Source organism: Oncorhynchus masou, chromosome 31 (genome assembly GCF_036934945.1).
Source record: "Oncorhynchus masou masou isolate Uvic2021 chromosome 31, UVic_Omas_1.1, whole genome shotgun sequence".
Classification (NCBI taxonomy): Eukaryota; Metazoa; Chordata; class Actinopteri; order Salmoniformes; family Salmonidae; genus Oncorhynchus; species Oncorhynchus masou.
Genome location: NC_088242.1, coordinates 60,972,001 through 60,998,044, shown reverse-complemented (window position 1 = coordinate 60,998,044; position 26,044 = coordinate 60,972,001). Strand labels below are relative to the sequence as shown.

The following is a 26,044-nucleotide window of genomic DNA, read 5'->3' as shown; positions in this document are numbered from 1 at the left end:
CTTCAGCTCTGAGCACCACAAAGAAAGGTTCCTAATGAACAGATTTGTAGAGCAGAATTGGGAAAGCTGCGTGATTCCAATCGTGTTTTAAAACCTTGCCTAGGTCTACACTTAATTGGAAATCTTCAAAGAGAATGGTCGGAAACACGTCTTAAAGCCCGTGAACTATGTCTGAGCTTTTCTGTTGGTTTTGTACTGGAATATATTGGCCGATAAAATATACACTACTTCATGATGTGGTGTTGTGCCTTTTGAAACGCTGGTACAGATTGTGTCATAGTGCCTCAAGGTCACATGTTTCCCAGGACTTTGAAGGGAGTAATTTATATTTGCATGTGTGCAGTGATGAAAATTTGAATAATTAAATAGCAGGATTCTCCCTCAGGCTAGAATACTACTGATGAATGACAGACTGATTATAAGTGACAAATATATGACAGATGTACAGTGCCATTCGGAAAGTATTCAGACCCCTTCACTTTTTCCACAGCCTTATCCTAAAATGGATTAAGTAAATAAAAATCCTCAGCAATCTACACACAATACCCCATAATGACTTCACGAACATAGGTTTTTAGAATGTTTTGCTAATTTGTTAAAAATAAAAAACAGAAATACCTGATTTACATACGTATTCAGACCCTTTGCTATGAGACTCAAAATTGAGCTCAGATGCTTCCTGTTTCCATTGATTATTGATTACTAAAAATTGGATCATTAAAATTTCTAAAATCCTGTTGTTGCTTTGTCATTATAGGGTATTGTAGGTAGATTTATGAGGAGATTAAAACAACAATTGAATCAATTTTAAATAAGGCTGTAACCTACCAATATATGGAAAAAGTCAAGGTGTCTGAATACTTTCCCGAAGGCACTGTACATGTAGGAGCGAAGCTGGTGCTGGATATTCAAGGCATTGAGCTATCTTGTGTGAGATAATATGCAGTGATCTAGAGTCACATCTGTATTGTTCAATATTAACATTACATGTATATTCATATTCATATTAATAGTAATAATGTCTATGACTGACAGGTGCACATACATATTAATATGTTTCTCCATCCTCTAAAGAACAAATACAGTTAAATGGGAACCAGCTGTTAGGGTCTCTGAATAAAGGAGTAGCATAACTGTGCTCCAAGACACTGATCTAAAGTCACTTTTAAATGACAATGGTTAGAATGTCAGATTTGTGTAAGCTAAGCAGATCCTAGATCTAAACCAGGACAACTTTTACCTGTACCAGTCAGCCCATAGTTGATATTGATGACTCCTGTGTGTGTGTGTGTGTGTGTGTGTGTGTGTGTGTGTGTGTGTGTGTGTGTGTGTGTGTGTGTGTGTGTGTGTGTGTGTGTGTGTGTGTGTGTGTGTGTGTGTGTGTGTGTGTGTGTGTGTGTGTGTGTGTGTGTGTGTGTGTGCGTGCGTGTGTGTGTGTTAATGTGTCTGCAGGCCTTTCCTAGTGCTGCCTCCCCTGATGGAGTGGATCAGGGTGTCGGTGGCTCAAGCTGAGCACCGCCGCAGCTTCTCAGTGGACAGTGACGACATCCGGCAGGCCGCCAGGCTGCTACTGCCAGGGGTGGACTGTGAACCACGCCAGCTCAAGTACGGCATGGAAACACACACACATGGCACGCAGGCTCGATACACCTACACTCAACAATATGAACTCAAACAGACACATGCACACACACTACCACGGATGGACCCATGTGCACGCTCACACACACACATGCACATACACACACACGCATTCCAACACACACACACCTCTCATACAGTTGTTATTTGTCCTCACATTGACACAAGTCATTTAACACACAAATAATTTCTGTCCAGAATCATTGTCACACTCTAAATTCAGCTCATTGATTTCCTTTCATGTGATTTCCCTACCAGGACGGATGACTGTTTCTGTGCTTCCCGCAAGCTGGATGCAGCCTCTACAGAGGCTAAGTTCCTCCAGGACCTGGGCTTCCGTATGCTCAACTGTGGCCGGACCGACCTGGTGAAACAGGCTGTCAATCTGCTGGGGCCTGACGGCATCAACAGCATGAGTGAACAGGTTAGTTAGACACACACACACACATACACACACACACACACATTCACAGGCACACACACACACATACACGCACACTGCCTGGGGAACAGAACATAGAGCAGACATAACGCAAAACCAAGCAGACACCTTGCAGGCAGGCAAGCACTGGCAAAGATGCTTACACACACAAACGCACGCAACCCTTCGGCCTCATATACACATGGATGGATGCCCACACCCACAACCACCCACCCATGTTCTCAACTCAATTTGACCTGCCACTTTTTTTCTGCTCTGTGGTAAACGTGTGAAACTCAGTATTGCCCACTCTCTCCTACACACATCAGTCCATTGGGACAACACACACACACACAGCTACGTCTTACTATACTTGTGAGGACTTTTTGTGGACCTAAAATTGATTCCCATTCAAAATCCTATTTTCCCTAATCCCTAACTCTAAATTGAACCCTAATCCTCACTGTTGAACCTTTAACCTGTATTTTTGCTGCTGGTGTTTTCTCTAAGATTTGGAAAGGGGCACATGTCCTCCCCCTGAATAAAGGCCGGAGTTCCTTCTGATTTACATAATTACTGCTGAAAGTTATCTTGCTTAGCCAAGGTACTAGAATCCCTGACCCAGCTAAGAAATGTTTTACCTTCTCACTCTATTCTAAATATGCACTAGTCTGGTTTTAGATGACGTGTTGAATTGGCTAGATTATAAAAAAAACATTGTGCTGCCCTATTTATAGACCTTTCCAAGGAATTCGACACCATTGACAATTCCCTACTCATTCAAAAACTTTTTGAAATGGGCCTGGACAAGGAATCGTGCAAATGGTTTAAGAGCATTCTAACAGACAGGACACAAAGTGTGCTTTCTGATGGGGTCAATTCTATTTCCTCAATATTACGAAAAGTGTACCGCAGGGATCAGTATTGAGACCTGTTCTCTTTACTATTTATATAAATAATTTTGGTCTATGTATTAAATCCTGTAATATTTATCTGTATGCAGACGGTAGGTTTATGTATACCATTGTTCTAACTGTAGACCAGGCATTGTTAGAGCTGGAATCTGATTTTGTTGCATTACAGAAATCCCTACTTAATGCGGGCAAAACTAAATATTGTTCTCTAATTCATGGCACTCACAACGAGTGGGTTCCCGCCCAAAAATATATCGGTGTCTGGATTGATAAAGATTTATCATTTAAAAAACATGCTCATGAGCGAATTAAAAAGCTAAGATATAAAGTGGGCTTCTGTTTTAAGAATAGATCTTGCCTCACCATGAACAGCAGGGTAAGTTTTAATACATATCACTGCTTCCTGTATCAGAAGGTGAGCTGGACCTCACTAAAGTCCCGTAGAACACTTCATTACTCGATTCTTGTTTACAAAGCTCTGCTCTACAAGCTTCCAACATAAACTATCTATAGAAAAGTATGTGGACACATCTTCAAATTAGTGGATTCGGCTATTTTAGCCACAGCTGTTGCTGACAGGTGTATAAAATTGAGCACACAGCCACGCAATCTACATAGACAAACATTGGCAGTAGAATGGCTTTACTGAAGACCTCAGTGACTTTCAACTTTGCACCATCATTCCAACAAGTCAGTTTGTAAAATGTATGTCCTGCTTGAGCAGCCCTGGTCAACTATAAGTGCTGTTATTGTGAAGTGGAAACGTCTAGGAGCAACAACGACTCAGCCGCGAAGTGGCCACCCAAGTAGGCCACCCAAGCTAACAGAATGGGACTGCTGAGTGCTGAAGCGCGTAGAGAGCAAAAATTGTCTGTCCTCGGTTGTAACACTCACGGTCGAGTTCCAAACTGCCTCTGGAAGCAATGTCAGCACAATAACTGTTTGTCGGGAGCTTTGTGAAATGTGTTTCCATGGCCGAGCACCCGCACACAAGCCTAAGATTACCAGACACAATGCTAAGTATTGGCTGGAGTGGTGTAAAGCTCGCGTTCCATTGGATTCTGGAGAAGTGGAAACGCGTTCTCTGGAGTGATGAATCACGCTTCACCATCACAATCTGGGTTTGGGGGATGCCAGGAGAACGCTACCTGCCCAACTGCGTAGTGCCAACTGTAAAGTTTGGTTGAGGAGGAATAATGTTCTTGGACTGTTTTTCATGGTTCATGTGAGGCACCTTAGTTCCAGTGAAGGGAATTTATATATTTTGATTTATTTTTTGTAACCCCTTTTTCTTGTCCAATCGCTGCCACCCTCGTACGGACTCAGGAGAGGCCAAAGTTGAGAGCCATGCATCTTCCGAAATACAACCCTGCCACCCACACTTCTTCTTGACACACTGCTCGCTTAACCCGGAAGCCAGCCGCACCAATGTGTCGGAGGAAACAACGTCCAACTGGTGACCGTGTCAGCGTGCATTGCGCCCAGCCCGACAGGAACATCCCTGCCGGCCAAACCCTCCCCTAACCCGGACGACGCTAGGACAATTGTGTACCGCCCCAATGGTCTCCCGGTCATGGCTTTGCTGTGACACAGCCCTGGATTGCACCCGGATCTGTAGTGACGCCTCTAGCACTGTGATGCAGTGCTTTAGACCACTGCGCCACTCGGGGGGCCCGTGAAGGGAAATCTTAACACTACAGCAAAGAATTAAATTTTAGAGAAATCTGTGCTTGCAACTTTGTGGCAACAGTTTGGGGAAGGCCCTTTCCTGTTTCAGCATGACAATGCCCCCATGCACAAAGCGAGGTCCATACAGAAATGGTTTGTCGAGATCGGTGAGGAAGCATTTGCCTGGCCTGCACAGAGCCTTGACCTCAACCCCATCAAATAACTTTGGGATGAATTAGAACACCAACTGCGAGCCAGGCCTAAGCGCCCAACATCAGTGCCAATCTCACTAATGCTCTTGTGGCTGAATGGCAGCAAGTCCCCACAGCAATGTTCCAACATCTAGTGGAAAGCCTTCACGGAAGAGTGGAGGCTGTTCGCAGCAAAGGGGAGACCAAATCCATATTAATGCCCATAATTTTGGAATGAGATGTTCGATGAGAAGGTGCCCACATACTTTTGGTTTTGTAGTGTATCTCACTTCACTGTTGAAATATAAAAATATGTTTGCATGGTTGGTTAACTGACCCCCTGGATTAACTCTTGAGATCTCGCTTGTCTCCACAAAGTTGGTCAATCCGCCTTTAGTTTTAAGGCACCACAGTTAGGGAATACTTTACAAAACAAATTACTCTGGGATTCCCGGTGCCGATAGGGCAGTTTTAAACTCTGTTGTTACATTTAATTGAAGTATGCAATAGTTTCAATTGACTATTATTACTTGTTGTAATAACCTGATGTAATATATTTACAGTTGAAGTCGGAAGTTTGCATACACTTAGGTTGAAGTCATTACAACTCGATTTTCAACCACTCCACAAATTTCTTATTAACAAACTATAGTTTTGGCAAGTCGGTTAGGACATCTACTTTGTGCATGACACAATATATTTTTCCAACAATTGTTTACAGACAAATTATTTAACTTCTAATTCACTGTATCACAATTCCAGGGGGTCAGAAGTTTATATACACTAAGTTGACTGTGCCTTTAAACAGCTTTGAAAATTCCAGAAAATGATGTCATGGCTTTAGAAGCTTCTGATAGGCTAATTGACATCATTTGAGTCAATTGGAGGTGTACCTGTGGATGTATTTCAATGCCTACCTTAAAACTCAGTGCCTCTTTGCTTGACATCATGGGAAAATCAAAAGAGATCAGCCAAGACCTCAGAAAAAAAATTGTAAACCTCCACAAGTCTGGATCATCCAGGGGAGCAATTTCCAAACGCCTGAAGGTGCCACGTTCATCTGTACAAACAATAGTATGCAAGTATAAACACCATGGGACCACGCAGCCATCATACTGCTCAGGAAGGAGACGCGTTCTGTCTCCTAGAGATGAATGTAGTTTGGTGCAAAAAGTTCAAATCAATCCCAGAACAACAGCAAAGGTCCTTGTGAAGATGGAGGAAACAGGCACAAAAGTATCTATATCCACAGTAAAACAAGTCCTATATCAACATAACCTGAAAGGAAGAATCCGCTCAGCAAGGAAGAATCCACTGCTCCAAAACTGCCATAAAAAAGCCAGACTACAGTTTGCAACTGCACATGGGGACAAAGATTGTACTTTTTGGAGAAATGTCCTCTGGTCTGATGAAACAAAAATAAAACTGTTTGGCCATAATAACCATCGTTATGTTTGGAGGAAAAAGAGGGAGGTTTGCAAGACGAAGATCACCATCCCAACTGTGAAGTACGGGGGTGGCAGCATCATGTTGTGGTGGTGCTTTGCTGCAGGAGGGACTGGTGCACTTCACAAAATAGATGGCATAATGAGGACACAACTGGGCAGAACAGAACTGTGGGCAGAACTGAAAAAGTGTGTGCGAACAAGGAAGCCTACAAAACTGACTCAGTTACACCAGCACTGTCAGGAGGAATGGGCCAAAACTTATTGTGGGAAGCTTGTGGAAGGCTACCCAAAACGTTTGGCCCAAGTTAAACAATTTAAAGGCAATGCTACCAAATACTAATTGAGTGTATGTAAACTTCTGACCCACTGAGAATGTGATGAAAGAAATAAAAGTTTAAATAAATAATTATCTCTACTATTATTCTGACATTTGACATTCCTAAAATAAAGTAATGATCCTAACTGACCTAAAACAGGGATTTTTTTACTTGGATTAAATGTCAGATATTGTGAAAAACTAAGTTTAAATGTATTTGGCTGAGGTGTATGTCAACTTCCGACTTCAACTGTATATGTCATGATCGTTTGAAGCATACTTGGACCAACGTGCAGTGTGATCTGTGTTCCACATCTTTTATTAGAAATAAGTGAACCACACAACAAAACAATAAAGACTAAACGAAACGTGAAAACAATGGAGTGTTAACATGCAACTACACATAAACAATATCCCACAAACACAGGTGGGAAATACAGCTACTTAAATATGATCCCCAATTAGAGACAACTATTACCAGCTGCCTCTAATTGGGAATCATACAAAATCACCAACATAGAAAAACAAAACCCCACATAGAAATAATAAACTAGACTAACCCCCAGTCAAGCCCTGACCTACTCCACCACAGAAAATAAGGACTCTCTGGTCAGGACGTGACAGTAACCCCCCCCCCCAAGTTGCGGACTCTGGCGCAAAACCTGAAACATAAAGTGAGGGTGAGGGGGGGTGTCTAGTATTGGTGGCGGCTCTGGTGCAGGACGAAGAACCTGCTCATCCCGCCAGCATCGGGGGCGGCTCTGGTGCGGGCCGAAGAACCCGCTCATTCCGCGGCTCCAGCCATGGACCCAGGCTGAACACTGTGCCTGGACTGGACCTAGATACGAGGAAGACTCCTGCCATGGAGGGGGATTGGACACCGGCCCTGGCCTGGACATCAGTGCAGAGGAAGACTCCTGCCATGGAGCGGGATTGGACACCGGCCCTGGCCTGGACATCGGTGCAGAGGAAGACTCCTGCCATGGAGCAGGATTGGACACCGGCCCTGGCCTGGACATTGGTGCAGAGGAAGGCTCCTGCCATGGAGCGGACTGGACCTAGATACCGAGGAAGACTCCTGCCATGGAGCGGACTGGACACCGGCCCTGGCCTGGACATCGGTGCAGAGGAAGACTCCTGCCATGGAGTGGGACAGGACGCCGTGTCTCGACTGGGCATCGGTGCAGAGGAGGGCTCCTGCCTTGGAGCTGGAGGTTCGGACCATGGACCGTCGAAGAAGGTTCCGGATAGTGGACCATCGCAGGAGGTTCTGGACCGTGGACCGTCTCAGGAGGTTCCGGACTGTGGACCGTCTCAGGAGGTTCCGGACTGTGGACGTCTCAGGAGGTTCTGGACTGGGAATCGTCGCCTGAAGATCTGAACTGGGAACCGTCGCCGGAAGCTCTGGACTAGGAACCGTCGCCGGAAGCTCTGGACTGGGGAGACACACTGGAGGCCTGATGCATGGGGCCGGCACAGGTGGCACCGGACTGGTGACACACACCTCAGGGCGAGTGCGTGGAGCCGGCACAGGACTCACCTGACTGGGAAGATGCACTGGAGGCCTAGTGCGTGGAGCCGGCACAGGTGGCGCCAGACTGGTGACATGCACTTCAGGGCGAGTGCGGGGAGCAGGCACAGGAAGTGCCGGACTGGGGAGGCGCACTGGAGGCCTGGTGCGTGGAGCTGGCACAGAACGTACTGGGCTGTGAAGACGCACTGGAGACCTGGTGCGTATAGTCTGCATTAATTGTACCGGAACTTTAACACAATTCGCACAGTGAGTACGAGGAGTTGGCACAGGACGTTATGGGCTGTGGAGACTTGGTGCGTAGAGCTGGCACAGATGGTGCCGGGCTGAGAAGGCGCTTTCCAACGCGCCTGCGCTGCAGCATACTCCTTTCCATAACCTCTCTCCGGTATTTCTCATTACTTTCTATCGACTCCACACACAGGCTCTGGCTCACTCCCCAGTTCCGCCTACCACCCCATGTGCCTCCCCCCAAAAACAATTGGGCTGACTTTTGGGCTTTCTCTGTGGCCGCGAACCCCGGCGTTGTTGCTGTCCCCCTTCTCTCCCACCAAGGAAGGCGATCCTGTCCTGCCAGGATTCCTCCCAAGTCCAGGGTCCCTTCCCATCCAGAATCTCCTCCCAAGTCCATGTTACCCTCTCCTCCTGGGCACTCTGCTTGGTCCTGTTGTGGTGGGATATTCTGTCATGATCGTTTGACGCATGCGTGATCTGGGTTCCACATCTTTTATTAGAAATAAGTGAACCACACAACAAAACAATAAAGACTAAACGAAACGTGACGACAACGGAGTGCTAACATGCAACTACACATAAACAATATCCCACAAACACAGGTGGGAAAAACAGCTACTTAAATATGATCCCCAATTTGAGACAACGATTACCAGCTGTGACAGTATATCTGTCAATCATTTTTAAAATGTTTGTTGTTGTGTTGATGGATTTTTTGTCCTCAGGGCACCATTGCAAATGAGACAACTAATCCAACCCTAACCAGGATTCTAACTCTAACCCTAAACACAACTTCTACGACTAAAATAGCCTTTTTATACTAGTGAGGACTGGAAAAATGTCTGGTACTCACAAATTTAGTCAAACGTGTACACACACACACACACACACACACACACACGCACACACACACACACACACACGCACACACACACACACAATGTTGCTAGTGAACCAGCAACATTCCATGTTCAGTTTTTAGTTTGAGGCTGTTCTGAGATGAAGAACGCAACTCATTCCCTCCAGACTGCCTCCTGCCTTTGATGTTTAGACTGACTGAGGAGCCCATTGGAAACACACTGTTCCCAGTGTCTTAGCGAGCTGCAGAACATTACTCCTCTGAGTTTTCCATGATCAACGCCACACGCTACTGTAGTTAATCAAAGTGGCTGGAGGGGGAAATTTCAAACATGGAGTCCAAGTGTGCTGTAAGCAAATCCAAGAAGTCAGATACAGGTCAAGCTGAGGATTGTTGCCATGTGTTGATGGCTTTGACTTGTGCTCATGTATCTGCGGTAGTTTGGTGAACCACGCTCGCATGATGAGTAGTAGCCTTGTCTAAGACCTGAAGAATTGTGTTAGCTCATCGAGGTAATGCCTAGGCTTTAGCTCCACGAGCTAACACAGTATTGTGGGGCACAGGAGAAACTCTGCGTATTCGAACCCAGATGGTCAAACTCACAGTGTAAAGCAGCCATCCACTGTCATACAAAAATGATGTCCTTGACATCTGCTTCATATCTGCTTTATTCAACTAACATAACCCTGAACATCTGGACTATCTGTCAAACAAAACCCTAACTGTAATGTGACCAGTGTATCTTCCGACCCCTGACCCCTCTGATGTACATCAGGGAATGACCCCTCTGATGTACGCCTGTGTGAGAGGAGACGAGGCCATGGTCCAGATGCTGTTGGACGCTGGAGCAGACATCAACAGTGAGGTCAGTGATGATGACAACACCATGTTGTCTAGAATGATATGTATGTTCCCAGATCTGTTTGTGTTGTCTTGCAAACTCCTATGGTCATTGTCTTGTTTGGCGTGATCATTCCAATTTATGTGTTGTGAGATGGGAGAAAACCCAGATTGTGTTGTCCCTCATCTGTCCCCACTCCTCTCCTGTTGCCATGCTGTATGTATAGTGAGAAGAGGGTACGGTCATAATCATGAGGCACGGGCCGCCATGCTGTTTACTGTACACAATTTAATGACACACTGTTTACAGTTGAATTGCACAGACATAACTGTAAGCTCACCTTTTAGCTATTCCTTTGGTACAAAGACTGAAAAGAGAACATTAAATACTATATGTTTGAGGCATTTCTCAGGTAAGCTTTGGGGGATCTTTGGTTTAGCCTAGTTACATGTAATGGTGGCCTATGCCTGTTAGTCCTAGTCTTGTTGAGTCACCTCATGACTGTGGAACCCACCAGCCATCACGTCAGAATTCATGTCGGCCATGATAGTGGTAACCCCAGAACAAAGCACTCAACACAACACTCCAGTAGGCGGAGGATGGTTTATGTCATTGGTTATTTTGAGCGCTCGTTATCATCGCAATGAGGTCATAATGATTCATCTAAATAAAGTTAAATGGAGCACGTGACTGTTTTGATTGATTAGGCAACAGGACACTGTTTGTTGCTTCCGGTATTTCTGAAGAACTGCACACACCAGGTCAAATAGAATAAACATGTGTTACTTCTGCCTCTGTGTATCCTCAGAGTAATTAAGGTCAGGAAAAGTAAATTAAAGCAAAGCAAATTTGAGAAAAGTCAATTAGAGAAAAGCTCAAAATGAGTGTCCGCTTCAGTGACTCTGAGAGTTGCTTGAGGGAATTGTGTGTGCTTCGTTCACGGGTCTCTGCTCACAGCCTCACATTCATGTGCTCCCAGTTGTTGTCTCAACCCCTGATTGACTGTCTGCCTGAGAGGAAATGTGGTCTAGTTACTGAGGTTAGGTCAACTTAGGTCAGCCTTGGACTCCAGACAGACAGACCAAGGCTGGAAAAGATTGAAAAGTGGAAAGTATCTGAGTACTACACTGTTAAGCAGAATTAGACAGAATCGACTGAGTTGGTTTAGCAACAAAATCTGCAGGATGTCGGCTTTTGCCGCAGGCTAACTAGCTAATTACCTCAGGGTCGTAGTCATTAGGGCATGCAACGGAAAAAGTTTTAAAAGCGAGCAGAAAACAAAAGTTAGCTTTTTTTATTGTCTGTAAGTCCAAGTGGACCCTCCCTGTTTCAATCACCCCCCTCCCCCGGTTTGGTGCCTAATGAATACGACCCAGCTCTCCTTCCTTTAGACACCCTCCTTTAGTTGCTTGTCTTTGCTGCATAGACTAGAATTTTAATGGCTTTATATCTCTCTTCCCTGAACCTCCCTGATGACTTCCCAGGTGCCAAACACAGTGCACAAGCACCCCTCAGTCTACCCCGAAACGCGCCAGGGGACACCTCTCACTTTCGCCGTGTTACACGGACATGTCCCTGTTGTGCAGGTAGTGATGTCATCCTTTCTCACCTCATTGTGTTTTCTGTCTGTTCACCTCTCATTGTGCATCATATAGTGTCATGCAGGGTGGGGGTAAATTCCATTTCAATTCAGACAATTCAGGAATAAAATGTTTTTTTTTAAATCTTAATTGAAAAGCTTTGAGAAAAATTGGATTTAGAGGTTTGGTTTACTTCCTGAATTGACTAAATATAAATGGAACTGACCCCAATCTTGGTGTCATGGTTATTATTATCATGACATAAATGGTGATAATAACAGCTAAAATGTGTTTTCTCCTAATCCTATGTATGTAATTTCTATTAAATGTCATTGAATGCTGAGTGACCTGAGCTTGAAAACCCAATGGAAACTGGTTGAAATGAAATGTACTAGTTTGAACGATTGTGTGATTCTCTACTTCCTCCTGCTGAAGTGCACGTAGCACACACTGCATTAACTTAATGGAAACAGGACAATCTGTTTGTCCACATTGCTAATGGTTATTAAACACAATGGACCAACATCGCAACGATCTTTCCACTGAACTGCTAAAACTAATTAGCTCTACTTGTTCAATGAAAAGGTGTAGCGGGACTTTTTCCATATCCTCATCGAGGGGTTTCGGAAGTACATGGAAATCACATGGGCGGAAAGAAGAAAAACAGGATTTGTGGTTGAATAAATGCAGATTTAGTGTTCAGGCTCTTTAGGGTAGAACTTTCCCTAAGCACCTGTAATGTTCAGTCAGATTTGGTTGGGGGCTTTTCAGTTCCATAATTTCACACTCCATTTCCCAAGCCATCTGTTCTGCCAGGCTGTAAAATTGTACTATCCAGTATGTGGTTCAGGTTGTGCTGTCTGAGTCTATCTTGGTGATGGGCCACTGATGCTCATACCAACCCTTCAGAGAGTGAGGATAAGTCTGACTCCTCGTTTCTCCCCCTTGCCTTAACCCTGCCTCACCCACTGCCCTCCACAGCTGCTACTGGATGCTCGGGCCAACGTAGAGGGCTCCCTACAGGATGGCATGGAGAACTACACAGAGACCCCGCTACAGCTGGCCTCCGCTGCAGGTACACTACTGGAACAGCATGCCTCTGACAGCCTGCAGCCGACCTTGCACAACCAATGTGGCCTACATCATGATGGCCCTGCTGATAATAATCACAATATGCAGTGGGATGTTATGAATAGGTCCTGGATTTTGGGCTGACCACCTGCCTAGAGAAATCTCAGGGCCCCGCATTGGGGAAATAATTCAGCACTGTTATAAGTTTTCTTTTTCTGGGAGATCTAGCATACTCATGCGCACACACACACACACACACAGAGACACCTTGCAGATATACAGATGTAGGATCTTAATTTGAGTTACTTTGCTACAGTAGGAGAATAATCCTGAAGCAACAGGAAATGTGAATTATTATGTGGATTTGAATTAATGGACATTTCTTGTAGGGGTTGATACATTTTTCATTAGGGAAAGTCAATTGGGATATTTTTAAGTGGAAATTACAACATTTTGAAGCCTTTTTAACCTTGAATACACTACAAGTTTGCATTTCCTGCACACTTCTCAGCAACAAAAATGTGGTCAAATTAAGATTTGACATCTGTAGGCACACTAGCGAAAATGTTCACACACACAAGAGCACACCTACGGCCTCATGTACACATGCATGGATTGACACACTCACATAACATCTGCAACAAACCACCCTCATACACACATTTTCAGCTCAACTTGACCCGGAACTTGACAGGCAACATTCTATTCCCCCTAGGTAACTTTGAGCTGGTCAGTCTGCTGTTGGAGCGGGGAGCAGACCCCATGGTGGGAACTATGTACCGTAATGGCATCTCTACAGCCCCTCAGGGAGACTTGAACTCCTACAGTCTAGCAGCAGCACATGGACACAGGTAAGACTTCCATAGTATGATCAAAACACTTTACAGAGAAAACACATCTTTCAAACCACGCTCTCACACACACACACACACACCAGACACCCCCCTCCCCCACACACTCACATTGCATCGTTTTGTGTTGACATCATCATACCTTGCATTATCACTACATTATCACAACTGTCACTACTAACAAATATTTCTGTCTGCTATCCTCCACGTACAGGAACGTGTTCCGTAAGTTGCTGTCCCAGACAGAGAAGGGAAAAGGGGACGTGCTGTCCCTGGAGGAGATCCTGGCTGAGGGGACAGAGGAGGAGAGGGGCCTGGAGGAGAGGAGCCCCTCCCAGCTGGACCTGGTCCGGACAGGCAAGGCCAAGCTCAAGGCCCTGAGAGAGGCCATGTACCACAGCTCTGAACACGGACACGTGGATATCACCATCGACATACGCAGCCTGGGTGAGTGCAAACTTGGTAACACTTTATTGGGATAGTCCATCTATATAGGATAGATCAGTGGTGGCTGGTGGCACTTTAAGTCGGAGGACAGGCTAATGGTTGGAACGGAACGAATGGTATCAAACAAATGGTTTCATTTCCATTCACTCCATTTAAATCATAATTATGAGCCATCCTCCCCTCACCAGCCTCCTCTGGTATAGAGGCTCAACAAACAATCAATAGACCAGATCAGTAACATGTCAAGTTGTCAACTGCATGTCTGTGACCTTGCAACAGGAAACGATCTACAGATGTTTGACTTTTCACCCATTATTATTTCTAAACAACATATACATTCTGTAGGCCTTCACCAGTAGTTACAGTATAGATACGTGCAGCCTTTGTCAGTATACTAGATATACATTCACACCCTATAGATTGTAATCTAAGAAATCTAATAATCTGGGGTCATTGCATCCCAGTCACATGAGGTTAGCTATAGATTTTCTGCCTGTGTTGTTGTCGTTTTCCCACTGGAATGAAGGCCTGGCTGTTTGTGTAACAACCTTGTGTTTTGTTTCCCTTTTGTCTCCTAGTTGCACTGAGCTCTTAGTGTGTTCTCACTTCAATCACTCACACTTCAGCCACTTAAAGCCTATAATGTTAAGCAAAGATCTTGTAGTTTATTGACAAGATACAGTACCAGTCAAAAGTTTGGACACACCTACCCATTCAAGGGTTTTTCTTAATTTTTACTATTTTCTACATTGTAGAATAATAGTGAAGACATCAAAACTATTAAATAACAATGTGGAATCATGTAGTAACCAGAAAGGTGTTAAACAAATCAAAATATAATTGAGATTCTTCAAAGTACCCACCCTTTGCCTTGATGACAGCTTTGCACACTCTTGGCATTCTCTCAACCAGCTTCATGAGGTAGTCACCTGGAATGCATTTCAATTAACTTGTGTGCAAATAAGTTCATTTGTGGAATTTCTTTCCTTCTTAATGCGTTTGAGCCAATCAGTTGTGTTGTGACAAGGTAGGGGTGGTATACAGAAGATAGCCCTATTTGGAAAAAGACCAAGTCCATATTATGGCAAGAACTACTCAAATAAGCAAAGAGAAACGACAGCCCATTATTACTTTAAGACATGAAGGTCAGTCAAAACTCGGAAAATGTCAAGAACCTTTCAAGTTTCTTCAAGTTCAGTCGCAAAAACCATCAAGCGCTATGATGAAACTGCCTCTCATGAGGACCGCCACAGGAAAGGAAGACCCAGAGTTACCTCTGCTGCAGAGGATGAGATCATTACAGTTACCAGCCTCTGAAATTGCAGCCCAAATAAATGCTTTACAGATTTCAAGTAACAGACACATCTCAACATCAACTGTTCAGGGGAGACTGCGTGAATCAGGACTTCATGGTCAAATTGCTGCAAAGTTAAACCACTAGTAAAGGACACCAATAATAAGAAGAGACTTGATTGGGCCAAGAAACATGAGCAATTGACATTAGACTGGTGTAAATCTGTCCTTTGGTCTGATGAGTCCAAATTTGAGATTTTTGGTTCCAACCACTGTCTTTGTGAGAAGCAGAGTAGGTGAATGGAGGATCTCCGCATTGTGTGGTTCCCACCGTAAAGAATGGAAGAGGAGGTGTGATGGTGTGGGGGTGCTTTGCTGGTGACTTATGGTGATTTATTTAGAATTCAAGGCACACTTAACCAGCATGGCTACCACAGCATTCTGCAGCGATACGCCATCCCATCTGGTTTGGGCTTAGTCCCACTATCATTTGTTTTTCAACAGGACAATGACCCAACACATCTCCAGGCTGTGTAAGGGATATTTCACCAAGAAGGAGATTGATGGAGTCAATCTGGCCTCCACAATCATCCGACCTCAACCCAATCAAGATGGTTTGGGATGAGTTGGACTGCAGAGTGAAGGAAAAGCAGCCAACAAGTGCTTAGCATATGTGGGAACTCCTTCAAGACTCTTGGAACAGCATTCCAGGTTAAACTGTTTGAGAGAATGCCAAGAATGTGCAAAGATGTCAGGGTGGCTACTTTAAAGAATCTGAAAATATAAAAAATATTTGTATTTGTTTAACACTTTTTTGGTTACTACATGAATCCATATGTGTTATTTCCTAATTTTGATGTCCTCACTATTATTCTAAAATGCAGAAAATAGTAAAAATAAAGAGAACCCTTGAATGAGTACTTTTGATTGGTACTGTAATTCACAGAAGACAGAAATAGAACAAAACTGTTTGACATAGAAACACCGGATATTCGTCCAGTTTAAATTTTAAAAGACGTTATTATTGAGTTATTAAACATTCCACCCATGAGGCTAAAGACGGCGCTTTTGGTCATCGACTGCAGGAAAGGGCTACAGGGTTCTTCGGCTGTCCCCATAGAACCATTTCAAGAACTGTTTTTGGTTGCAGGTAGAACCCTTTTGCCTTCCATGTAGAATCCTTCCTACAAATGAGTTCTGTAGAACTCTTTCTACAAACGGCTTCTACCTGGAACCCAAAAAGGGTTCTTCCTGGAACCAAAAAGAGTTCTCCTATGGGGATAGCCGAAGAACCCATTTGGAACGTTTTTTTAATACATAATGCCTCTTGGTGTGTCTCAGGAGTCCCCTGGACGTTGCACACCTGGCTGGAGTCTCTGCGGACATGTTTCCTGCAGCACCGGAGACCACTGATCCAGGGCCTGCTCAAGGAGTTCAGCTGTATCGAGGAGGAGGAGTACACACAGGAGCTCATCACCCACGGCCTGCCACTCTTGTTTCAGATCCTACGAGCCAGCAAGGTGACTGGATATCAAGGCCTCTATTCAAAAAGTGTCTCAGGCGATTGCTGATCTAGGATCAGGTCCCACCTCTTATTCATTATGATCTGAAAGGCAAAACCGATTCTAGATCAGCACCCTTACTCTGAGTCGGGCGCATATGTCACTGTCTGCCTTCTGCTTTTCTCCATATCCACATTCCACTTTCTGTCAACTTTCAACCTAATTTGTTGCGTAGGGAAATTAGTTTTGCAGGAAGATCATACCAAAAATACACACATTAGAGGAATTTCAAAGGGCAATTCACAATGTGAAGGTTGTCATCAGATCCCAACACACAATCACTCTCTGTCCCGTGTCTCCATCTCCATGTGCCCCTCTTTGTCTCATTTTCTCTCCTGACAGTGAAGATAATCATGTCTTCTCTCTGCCTCACAGCCAGACCTTGAAGAGATAACCTATAGTTGTTCTAATTTCCTTCTATGGGCCCTGGTCAAACGTGGTGCACTAAATACGGAATAGGGTTCCATTTGGAACTCAACCTATTTGTCTTCCTGTGATTATGTAATACAGCCCGTAGCTTCACAGTGACTGACAGAATCACCCAGAGGCCCAATCCATTTCAATTAGTGCCTTGATTTATGATTTATGCCCTCCGGTTATAACTTAGTACCCATTCTTGAAAAACCCACCTCCTCTCTTTTTCTCCTCAAGATTCACTGCAGCATTAGATCCAACAGATTATCTCTGTAATATATTAGAACTAGAATCTCCTATTTTGAGTCTCACAATAGAATGCCTTTCATTTCCAATCTAACTTTTGGCCTGTCATGTAGTAGGGTGTGTGCATTATTGCTGAGAGAGAGAGCAGATGAATACACACATGCACATGGGCACTCACACACAAATACACACATACACACAGACACACTTAAGCACACACACACCTATGCTCTCACTCACTCACTCACTCACTCACTCACTCACTCACTCACTCACTCACTCACTCACACACACACACACACACATGGACACACATTGCCCTCTCCTGTCCCATTCCAGCAGCCACCCTTGTCCCTGTCAGGGTTGATCTATGGCAGAGGCAGTGACCCCATCTCTTTGAGACCCCAGGGACCCCGTCACTGTTTGTCCTGTCATATCCCTGCTAATGATGTGTGACTTCAAGGTAGAACACATTCATCTTCCTCTAGCCAAACTGAGTGTGTGCCAGTCTATTCACACCTCCTTGTTCTCCTTGTTTAACACACACAAGGGAAGGCTGACACACAACAGAGAGGGAGTGACACAGAGAACATTTGTACATTTGTTTTTCTGTTCACGATGTGATATGAGATTTTGCCTGTGTTATGTTTCAGTATTTCTTCTGTGTCTCTCAGGAGAGTATACATCAGGTATCCATGTGACACATTTTAATAGCTTTTGTTTGTACAACTACGAGAGCTCAGCCTCTGCCTGGAAAGTTTAAAAAAACACATGAACCTCCTGGTGGAGTGAAGTGGCTGGTAATTGATGTTGGAGGCGTCATGCTAGCGTGGTGCAGGGAGGCAAATTAGTTGAATACATAGGGGAATTGTTCTATAAAGCGCACCGGTCCATTGTGTATGCGTGTGTGTGTGTGTGCGTGCGTGTATGTATGCATGCGAGTGTGCGAGACGGGTGTGTGCATGCTACTACCCCTCTACCTTCTCTCCCATAGGCTCTAGTACAAAACGCAGTGACTCAGACACACCCCCCAACAGGAGAAGCCCATTCTGTCCCTGGAGACGTCTCACACTCAAGCCCGACATATTATGTTTATCATCGTCACATGGATATACAGCACATACAATAGCATTATAGCTACAGTACATCAGTGTGATACTCACCCCATCCACAGATAAAGGGTGTGGGTCACCTGATGTCTGCTAGTGGCCTTTACTAATGGTTGACTGTGAGCTACTGTGCTTGATCAGTTAGTCGCCTTTGTGACTTGGGATATTTGAAGATTTGTTAGTGAATGTGGTAGTGGATATCTCTACATGAATATGCCTTTTAAATTATGGGTATGGAGTAATCTCGGAAGCCAGAACTAAATTCTCGCATAAGCGCTGACCTCCGACCAGCTAATGGATTGTGGGTGTTGGGAGAGACTGGGTATGGAGTGTTGTATTTAAATACCCATGTATTGTGGGTAGGAGTGTATAAAACCAGTCTGATGTCTAACCCCTCCTGTCTGTTATGTTCCAGAATGAGGTAATCAGCCAGCAGCTGTCAGTGATCTTCACCCAGTGCTACGGGCCATACCCCATCCCCAAACTCACAGAGATCAAGAGGAAACAGACCTCACGCCTGGGTGAGCACTATAATTAGGACGTTGACACTTTGCAGCAATAGCTAGACTTCTACATATACACTACATGACCAATAGTATGTGGACACCTGCTCATTGAACATCTCATTCCAAAATCCTGGGTATTAATATGGAGTTGGTCCCCTCTTCACTGCTATAACAGCCTCCACTCTGTTGGTAAGGCTTTCCACTAGATGTTGGAACATTGCTGCAGGGACTTGCTTCCATTCAGCTACAAGAGCATTAGTGAGGTTGGGCACTGATGTTGTGCGATTTGTCCTCGTAGTTGACGTTCCAATTCATCCCAAAGGTGTTCAATGGTGTTGAGGTCAGGGCTCTGTGCTCTCACCGATCTCGACAAACTATTTCTGTATGGACCTCGCTTTGTGCACGGGGGCATTGTCATGCTAAAACAGGAAAGGGCCTTCCCCAAAATGCTGCCACAAAATTGGAAGCACAGAATCGTCTAGAATGTCATTAATTGTATGCTGTAGCTTTAAGATTTCCCTTCATTGGAGTTAAGGGGCTAAGCCCGAACCATGAAAATAGCCCCAGCCACTTATTCCTCCTCCAGCAAACTTTACAGTTGGCACTATGCATTCGGGCAGGTAGCATTCTCCTGGCATCCGCCAAACCCGAATTCGTCCATCGGACTGCCAGATGGTTAAGCGTGATTCATCCCTCCAGAGAAGGTGTTTCCACTGCTCCAGAGTCCAATGGTGGTGAGCTTTACACTACTCCAGGCGACACTTGGCATTGCGCATGGTGATCTTAGGCTGCTCGGCCATGAAAACACATTTCATGAAGCTCTCGATGAACAGTTCGTGTGCTGAGGTTGCTTCCAGAGGCAATTTGGAACTCGGTAGTGAGCGTTGTAACCGAGGACAGACCATTTTTACACACTATGCGCTTCAGCACTCGGTGGTCCTGTCTGTGAACTTGTCCTACCACTTTGCGGCTGAGCCTTTGTTGCTCCTAGACATTTCCACTTCACAATAACAGCACTTACAGTTGAACGGGACAGATCTAGCAGGGCAGAAATTTGACGAACTGACTTGTTGGAAAGGGTACCACGTTGAAAGTCACTGAGCTCTTCAGTAAGGCCATTCTACTGCCAATATTTGTCTATGGAGATTGCATGGCGGTGTGCTCAATATTATACTCCTGTCAGCAAAGGGTGTGGCTGAAATAGCCAAATCCACTAATTTGACGGTGTGTCCACATACTTTTGTATATATAGTGTATCACACTGCACAGATTCACATGAACATAGACATGTGCCATCTGGTGGCTAAAGATAGTAATACACTGGGTATTCAGAAGTGACTTGGAATACATGATGAATCTGTGTGCCTTCCAGACCCTCACTTCCTGAACAACAAGGATATGTCAGATGTGACCTTCCTGGTGGAGGGCAAGCCCTTCTACGCCCACAAAGTCCTGCTCTTCACCGCCTCCGGCAGGTCAGAACGCTGCACTGCACTCTCTCTCTCTCTCACACACACACACAGACAGACACAGACACACAGGGCAAGTTTTCTGGACACAGATTAACCTAGTCCTGGACTAAAACACACTTTCAACAGAGATTCTCCAATCATGATTTCTAATCTTGGATAGGCTTAAACTGCATCCTGGCATATTCCTACATTTCCCCTTGCCCCTAGATCTGAAATGATTGGATAAGTGTAAGTGAAAAGGTATAAACTCCCCCCAATCTATCTGAGGGAAAGTGAGAGCTTTTCTGATCAGGTCACTAAACACTCCTGTCCCCAACTACCCATACATAACTCAAAACCATTAATGCCGAGGTCATTTGATCCCTATATTTCAAATGTGCTTGTGTTTCACCATATAGATCTGGATACTTGCGCCATCTGTACTCTGCTTACACCATTGACACACACACACACACACGCACAGCGATTGCACATTGGCTACACAATGATGAACAATATGACTGACTGCAAATATGTGTAGAGACTGTGTCTATATTGTCAGTGCGTTGATCCATAATGTCATTTTCTCCGGCCTTTGGGACCCTAAGAATACTCTCACTTCAGATCCTGTCACATGTCATTAAGGATGATTGACCCGATAGGTCATACAGTGAGTGAGGACTTGTCACAAGATGGTGGATGTCCTTGACAAATGCTCTGTTGACGTGTTCTGGAGATGTGGTGGTATGTGTGAAGGGCCTTGTAAAAACCTGGATCATATCTAAATGGATGGGAACCATTACATTCTCTATACCGTAAATACACCGTTTTTTTCAGTCATTGTGTTTTACTCTGTACCATAGAATACAGTGTATGACTTGATCACAACAGTGATTACGGTTTTCATTGGTGAAGTGTAAAGACCATGATTGAAACGATTGTGAATCAAGGTTTACGACGGTAATATCAACCAAGATAAGGTTTCTAATTCCTCATTTTCTCTATCTGGTTTGTATTTATCTCTGTCTTTCTCGCTCCTCTCCTCAAGGTTTAAGTCTCTTCTGGCGAACAGACCAGCTGCTGAAAACACATGTATTGAAATCAGCCACGTCAAATACAACATATTCCTGGTATGTTCAAAGAGAAAACGACCGTTCTGTTTACTTAGATATCTGTTTTCCTCTTACAATCTGATCATATCGATACATAGATCCAGAAACGATCCGGACACATGCACAGATCGGGCTCTATCTGTGCAGACCACATGCCACTTTCCCCTTCCAGTTTCTAAAGTGCCCTTTTATTGTTGCGCTGAACCCACTGCCCGCAAGTCATTGTTAAATATGTGTAATTTACAGTTTGTGTGCCCTTTTTTTTTGGAGCACCTACCCCTTTAAAGGTCTGTGCACGGCCCTGCATAGATCATACAATGTTGTGATACGTTCTCAAAATGGACTGTTCATACAAAAAAAAAAAGAACCCACATTATTTCCCATGACAAATCCATTTCCAGGTCGACTGAGTCTAGGTTTTATGAACGTTGTGTAAACGTCAGTTCTCACTACTGTTACAGCTGGTGATGCAATACCTGTACTGCGGTGGGACGGAGCATCTGCACATCAGAAACACAGAGGTTATGGAGGTAAGACTGGTACAGTAGCTCACTCCTGGACATTGTCAGCCGTGCTGAGTCATAACCTCTACGATGCAGTGAATCCTAGACTGATATGGATGCATCAATGTAGATACCTGATATGAGAAGATTAATGTTCTATTTGTCACAGTTCGTGAGAAGCAGTAATACGATATATGTCCAACAACATGTAATACTTTACCTAGCCTGGACCCAGATTTGTGTCGTTGTGACCATAGGTCAGGAGTTAAGGCACCACAAATAGATGCTACCAGGCTATAACTCCTCTTTTCTGGTGTGTGCAGCTGCTGTCAGCGGCCAAGTTCTTCCAGCTGGAGGCGCTGCAGAGGCACTGTGAGGTCATCTGCTCTAAGAACATCAACACAGAAACCTGTGTGGAGATCTACAGCCACACCAAGGTGAGAGGATCGAGTTGAGTTGAGAATGGATGTATATGTGGATGGTTGGGTTTGGGGGTTGCCATGTGCATGTCTACTGTCTATCCATGTGTGTGTGTGTGTGTGTGTGTGTGTGTGTGTGTGTGTGTGTGTGTGAGGCCGTAGGTGTGCGTGTGATCATGTGTAAAAATCTTTGCCTGTGGTTGCCTGCCTGCTCGGTGTCTGTGTTTGTCTGTGCTGCTGCAGTACGCACTGTAGGCATGTGTGTGTGTGTGAGCAAAAATGAATAGGTTTGGCATACATCTCAAACTAGGCAACACTCATCTGTTCTCAAACCTTTCACTCTATCAGTTCCTGGACTCCCCAGAGTTGGCTGCCTACATCGAGGGCTACTTCCTGAAGAACATGGTGGTGCTGATTGAGCTAGAGCCCTTCAAAACGCTGCTGTACGACACGCCTCCAGGCAGCCCCGCCACGAACGTACTGCTGGACTTGGAGAAGACCCTGGGCATCCGCATCCAGTCCATCCACCTGTCCTCCTCCAAGGGCTCCATCGTCTGATTGGTTGATTGATTGGTTGGTTGATTGATTGATTGATTGAGCTGCTACTGGGACTGGAACTGTCTATCTGTCACCATTGTCCCCAGTACAATACATACCTGTACTGAACCACAATCGACAGTAATGCTATTGAATCACTTGCTGTGCTGACTCACGTCATTGCCATTCCCCTGCAGCCTACTGAGCCTATAGGTCCGAGCAGTTAGGCAAAGTGGACAGCGCTGGAACCTCAGACATTTCTGTAGAGCTGTAGTAAAGCTGATTGATCAAAGCAATAGTGGGACTATATCACTGAGACCCAGTGAGAAGAGTGTGTGTGTCTGGGATCATTTGTAAAGCTCCAGTCAACATTGCTTCGCTCCCTGAAATTAGTCTCCAGACTGCAGTCAAACCTGCCATTGTCCACTTGTATTCTGGACAGAATCGTTGTTGGTACTTTTCTTAGCATTGTTCTGCAATCCTACATAGCTTTATAGTCTATTTATGACTGGACCTAGCCAAACTAAACATAAGAGCAGACCTGGGTTCAAATACGTTTTGAAATCTAGTCTGCCTCGAGTGTCAGATGGGTGGGGTTTGCACTTTTGCGACTAATATATTGGTTCCATTGCAACAGGGAAGGTCAATCGCCCAGTTCTTAAAGGGATGTAAAATGATTTCAAATAGTATTTGAACCTAGGTCTGTTAAATGTAACGTGATATATGGACATACTGTTTGTAATGTGTTCATATCTTTCAAGGGAGTCATGCAAAGGAGAGAGGTATTGGGAAATTCTTCAAGCTACGTTTGGGAAAGCTGGAGAACGCAGGAACACATTTCCTTCCTTCATCCGCTGTTAGAACTGTGTAAATATTGTGAATAAAACACAGAGCTTTGGCTCTTCCTGTAAGTTAATGTATATATCCTACAGATGTTTCTTCTCATGCGTCTCACCATTGAATATTGCTGTAAAAAAACGCTCTTCTTTTCAATGTGTTATCGTTCTGTATGTTTCAAGTTGCATGTCACGAGAATGACTGTTTTGTTTGTGTTCCGTTTGGTTTAAGAGTGGCATGAGACTGCAGGAGGGAGTGGGAGGGGTAGAGGAGTGATACTGTCAGCATGAATCTCTAAATGTGTAGAAGTGTACTGGTGTCTTCATTTCAGGGGAGAACGACGAAGGGCCTGGATCTGTATTCAAAAAGTGTCTCAGAGTGGGAGTGCTGATCTAGGATCAAGCCCTCCTGTCTGTTTCGTCTTATTCATTATGATCTAAAAGGCTAAAACAGGCCCTAGATCAGCACATGTACTCTGAGACATTTTATGGTTAGGGGCCTGGTTCAAAATATTACCAGGGTCTTAAATCTTAAACCGGAGAAGCGTCTTTTGTGTTTTCCAGACATTGTGAAACCACATGTAAATGTGTGACTTCCTCTATAAAGATTAATATAAAGAATTATATGAATCCTCTCTCAACTGGTACAATTCTTGGCTCGACAACAATCTCAACTATTTTTCCTTTTTCCTGTGAAAACTTCAAACCTAAATAAATGTTTTCCAGTTGTTGTTGGAACCTGTGGATTTGCCCTCTGGTGTTCTGTCATTAGCTAGATCCCCCATGGCGGAAGGTTTGGATGGTTGTCTTCGATCCCAGCTAGGGAGTTGGCTCTGTGATACAACCACACACTTAGCAAGCTGTACTACAGAGAATGAGTGAGTTTTCGGTTGCATTCCAATTCTCCACCCTTCTCTCAGTGTGCACTTGCAGTCTTCCAGTCATGGATTTAAAAGTGGTGGAAACTGCCTCCAGCCAATGCTTATGCCAATCCAATGGGTTTAAATCCATGACAGTGAGTGCGCAAGTGCACACTTTGGGAGAAGTTTGGAAAATCAGGATGTAGCCTTAGAATACAATCCTGACAACGTTGTCTTGTGCAACTGTTCAACCCATCTGTGATCATTAGATGTGAATGCCTTTTGCCTGGTCTCCAACATGATATGATCCCTTTCACTATCATCTCACTCCTCGAAAGGGGGCATATCAGTTTGGATCCTGGGCTAGAATGTCTGCAGAGCACTGCTGGAGCCCAATAGACAGGACTCAATGCTGGGAACACATACAATGCACTGTGTAAATAAGGCAGTATACAAACAGGATTGTGATATTCTTAGCAAAGTAACTCTGTGTCTAGAGGGAGAGAATACAAATGGTCAGAGATAAGTAGTCAGCATTCGAGAAAGAGAGAGAAGAGAGAGAGAGGCAGCCAGTCAGAGAGAAGAGAGAGACACTCGGACAAAGAAGAGACATGGAGTTTAAAAGGGAGAAGAGAGAATCAGTGCCATTGTAAAAGCAGTGCAGAGAAAACAGGCGTGTCATTGTACTCCGCTCTTCTCTTCTCTAGTCAATAATCTGTGGTTCTACTTTACGGAACAGTGCTATAGCATCAATGAACTGCTGCATAATGGACTCCCAACTCTACTCTTTTCCATCTCCAGTGTTTTCTCCCTTGGCTGTCTATGTGACAGATTGTTTAGATTCATTGTGCAGTTGGATGTTATTTATTATCAAATTGAGGCCACCATGCTGGCTGCCAGTCTGTCTGCCAGTCTGCCAGCCAGCCAGCCAGCCAGCCAGCCTGTCTGTCTGTCTGTCTGTCTGTCTGTCTGTCTGTCTGTCTGTCTGTCTGTAGCAGCAGCCAAGTGTATCTGGCCTGCCAAACAACATAATGAATCAAAAATAAAACCATTACGCCTCATGTGTACAACATGGCAGGACTATAAGGACCCTCTAGGTTAGTTACCTCTTTGTGTTTTTCTATTTGCAGGATAGATAGGTTTTTAAGAGGAACTTGTCCTCTCCCACAAGATGTATGTAGGC

At 44.5% G+C, this 26,044-nt stretch overlaps 1 protein-coding gene across 2 annotated transcripts in view; it reads left to right on the top strand.

Annotated features, from left to right (window-relative positions):
• Window positions 1–24,743, top strand: part of btbd11b (BTB (POZ) domain containing 11b) — a 124,673-nt gene extending 99,930 nt beyond the window's left edge. The window contains exons 4-17 of one of the 2 annotated variants that reach the window (XM_064951581.1): window positions 1,453–1,605; window positions 1,900–2,065; window positions 9,999–10,088; window positions 11,549–11,650; window positions 12,626–12,719; window positions 13,431–13,566; window positions 13,781–14,013; window positions 16,648–16,826; window positions 19,053–19,158; window positions 20,516–20,618; window positions 21,643–21,724; window positions 22,168–22,236; window positions 22,533–22,646; window positions 22,977–24,743. In XM_064951581.1, the coding sequence (XP_064807653.1) occupies window positions 1,453–1,605; window positions 1,900–2,065; window positions 9,999–10,088; window positions 11,549–11,650; window positions 12,626–12,719; window positions 13,431–13,566; window positions 13,781–14,013; window positions 16,648–16,826; window positions 19,053–19,158; window positions 20,516–20,618; window positions 21,643–21,724; window positions 22,168–22,236; window positions 22,533–22,646; window positions 22,977–23,186 (1,837 nt within the window). In that variant the 3' untranslated portion in view covers window positions 23,187–24,743. The remainder of the gene's footprint in view (window positions 1–1,452; window positions 1,606–1,899; window positions 2,066–9,998; window positions 10,089–11,548; window positions 11,651–12,625; window positions 12,720–13,430; window positions 13,567–13,780; window positions 14,014–16,647; window positions 16,827–19,052; window positions 19,159–20,515; window positions 20,619–21,642; window positions 21,725–22,167; window positions 22,237–22,532; window positions 22,647–22,976) is intronic. The other variant, XM_064951582.1, reaches the window with a different exon arrangement.
• The last annotated feature ends 1,301 nt before the right edge of the window (window positions 24,744–26,044 follow it).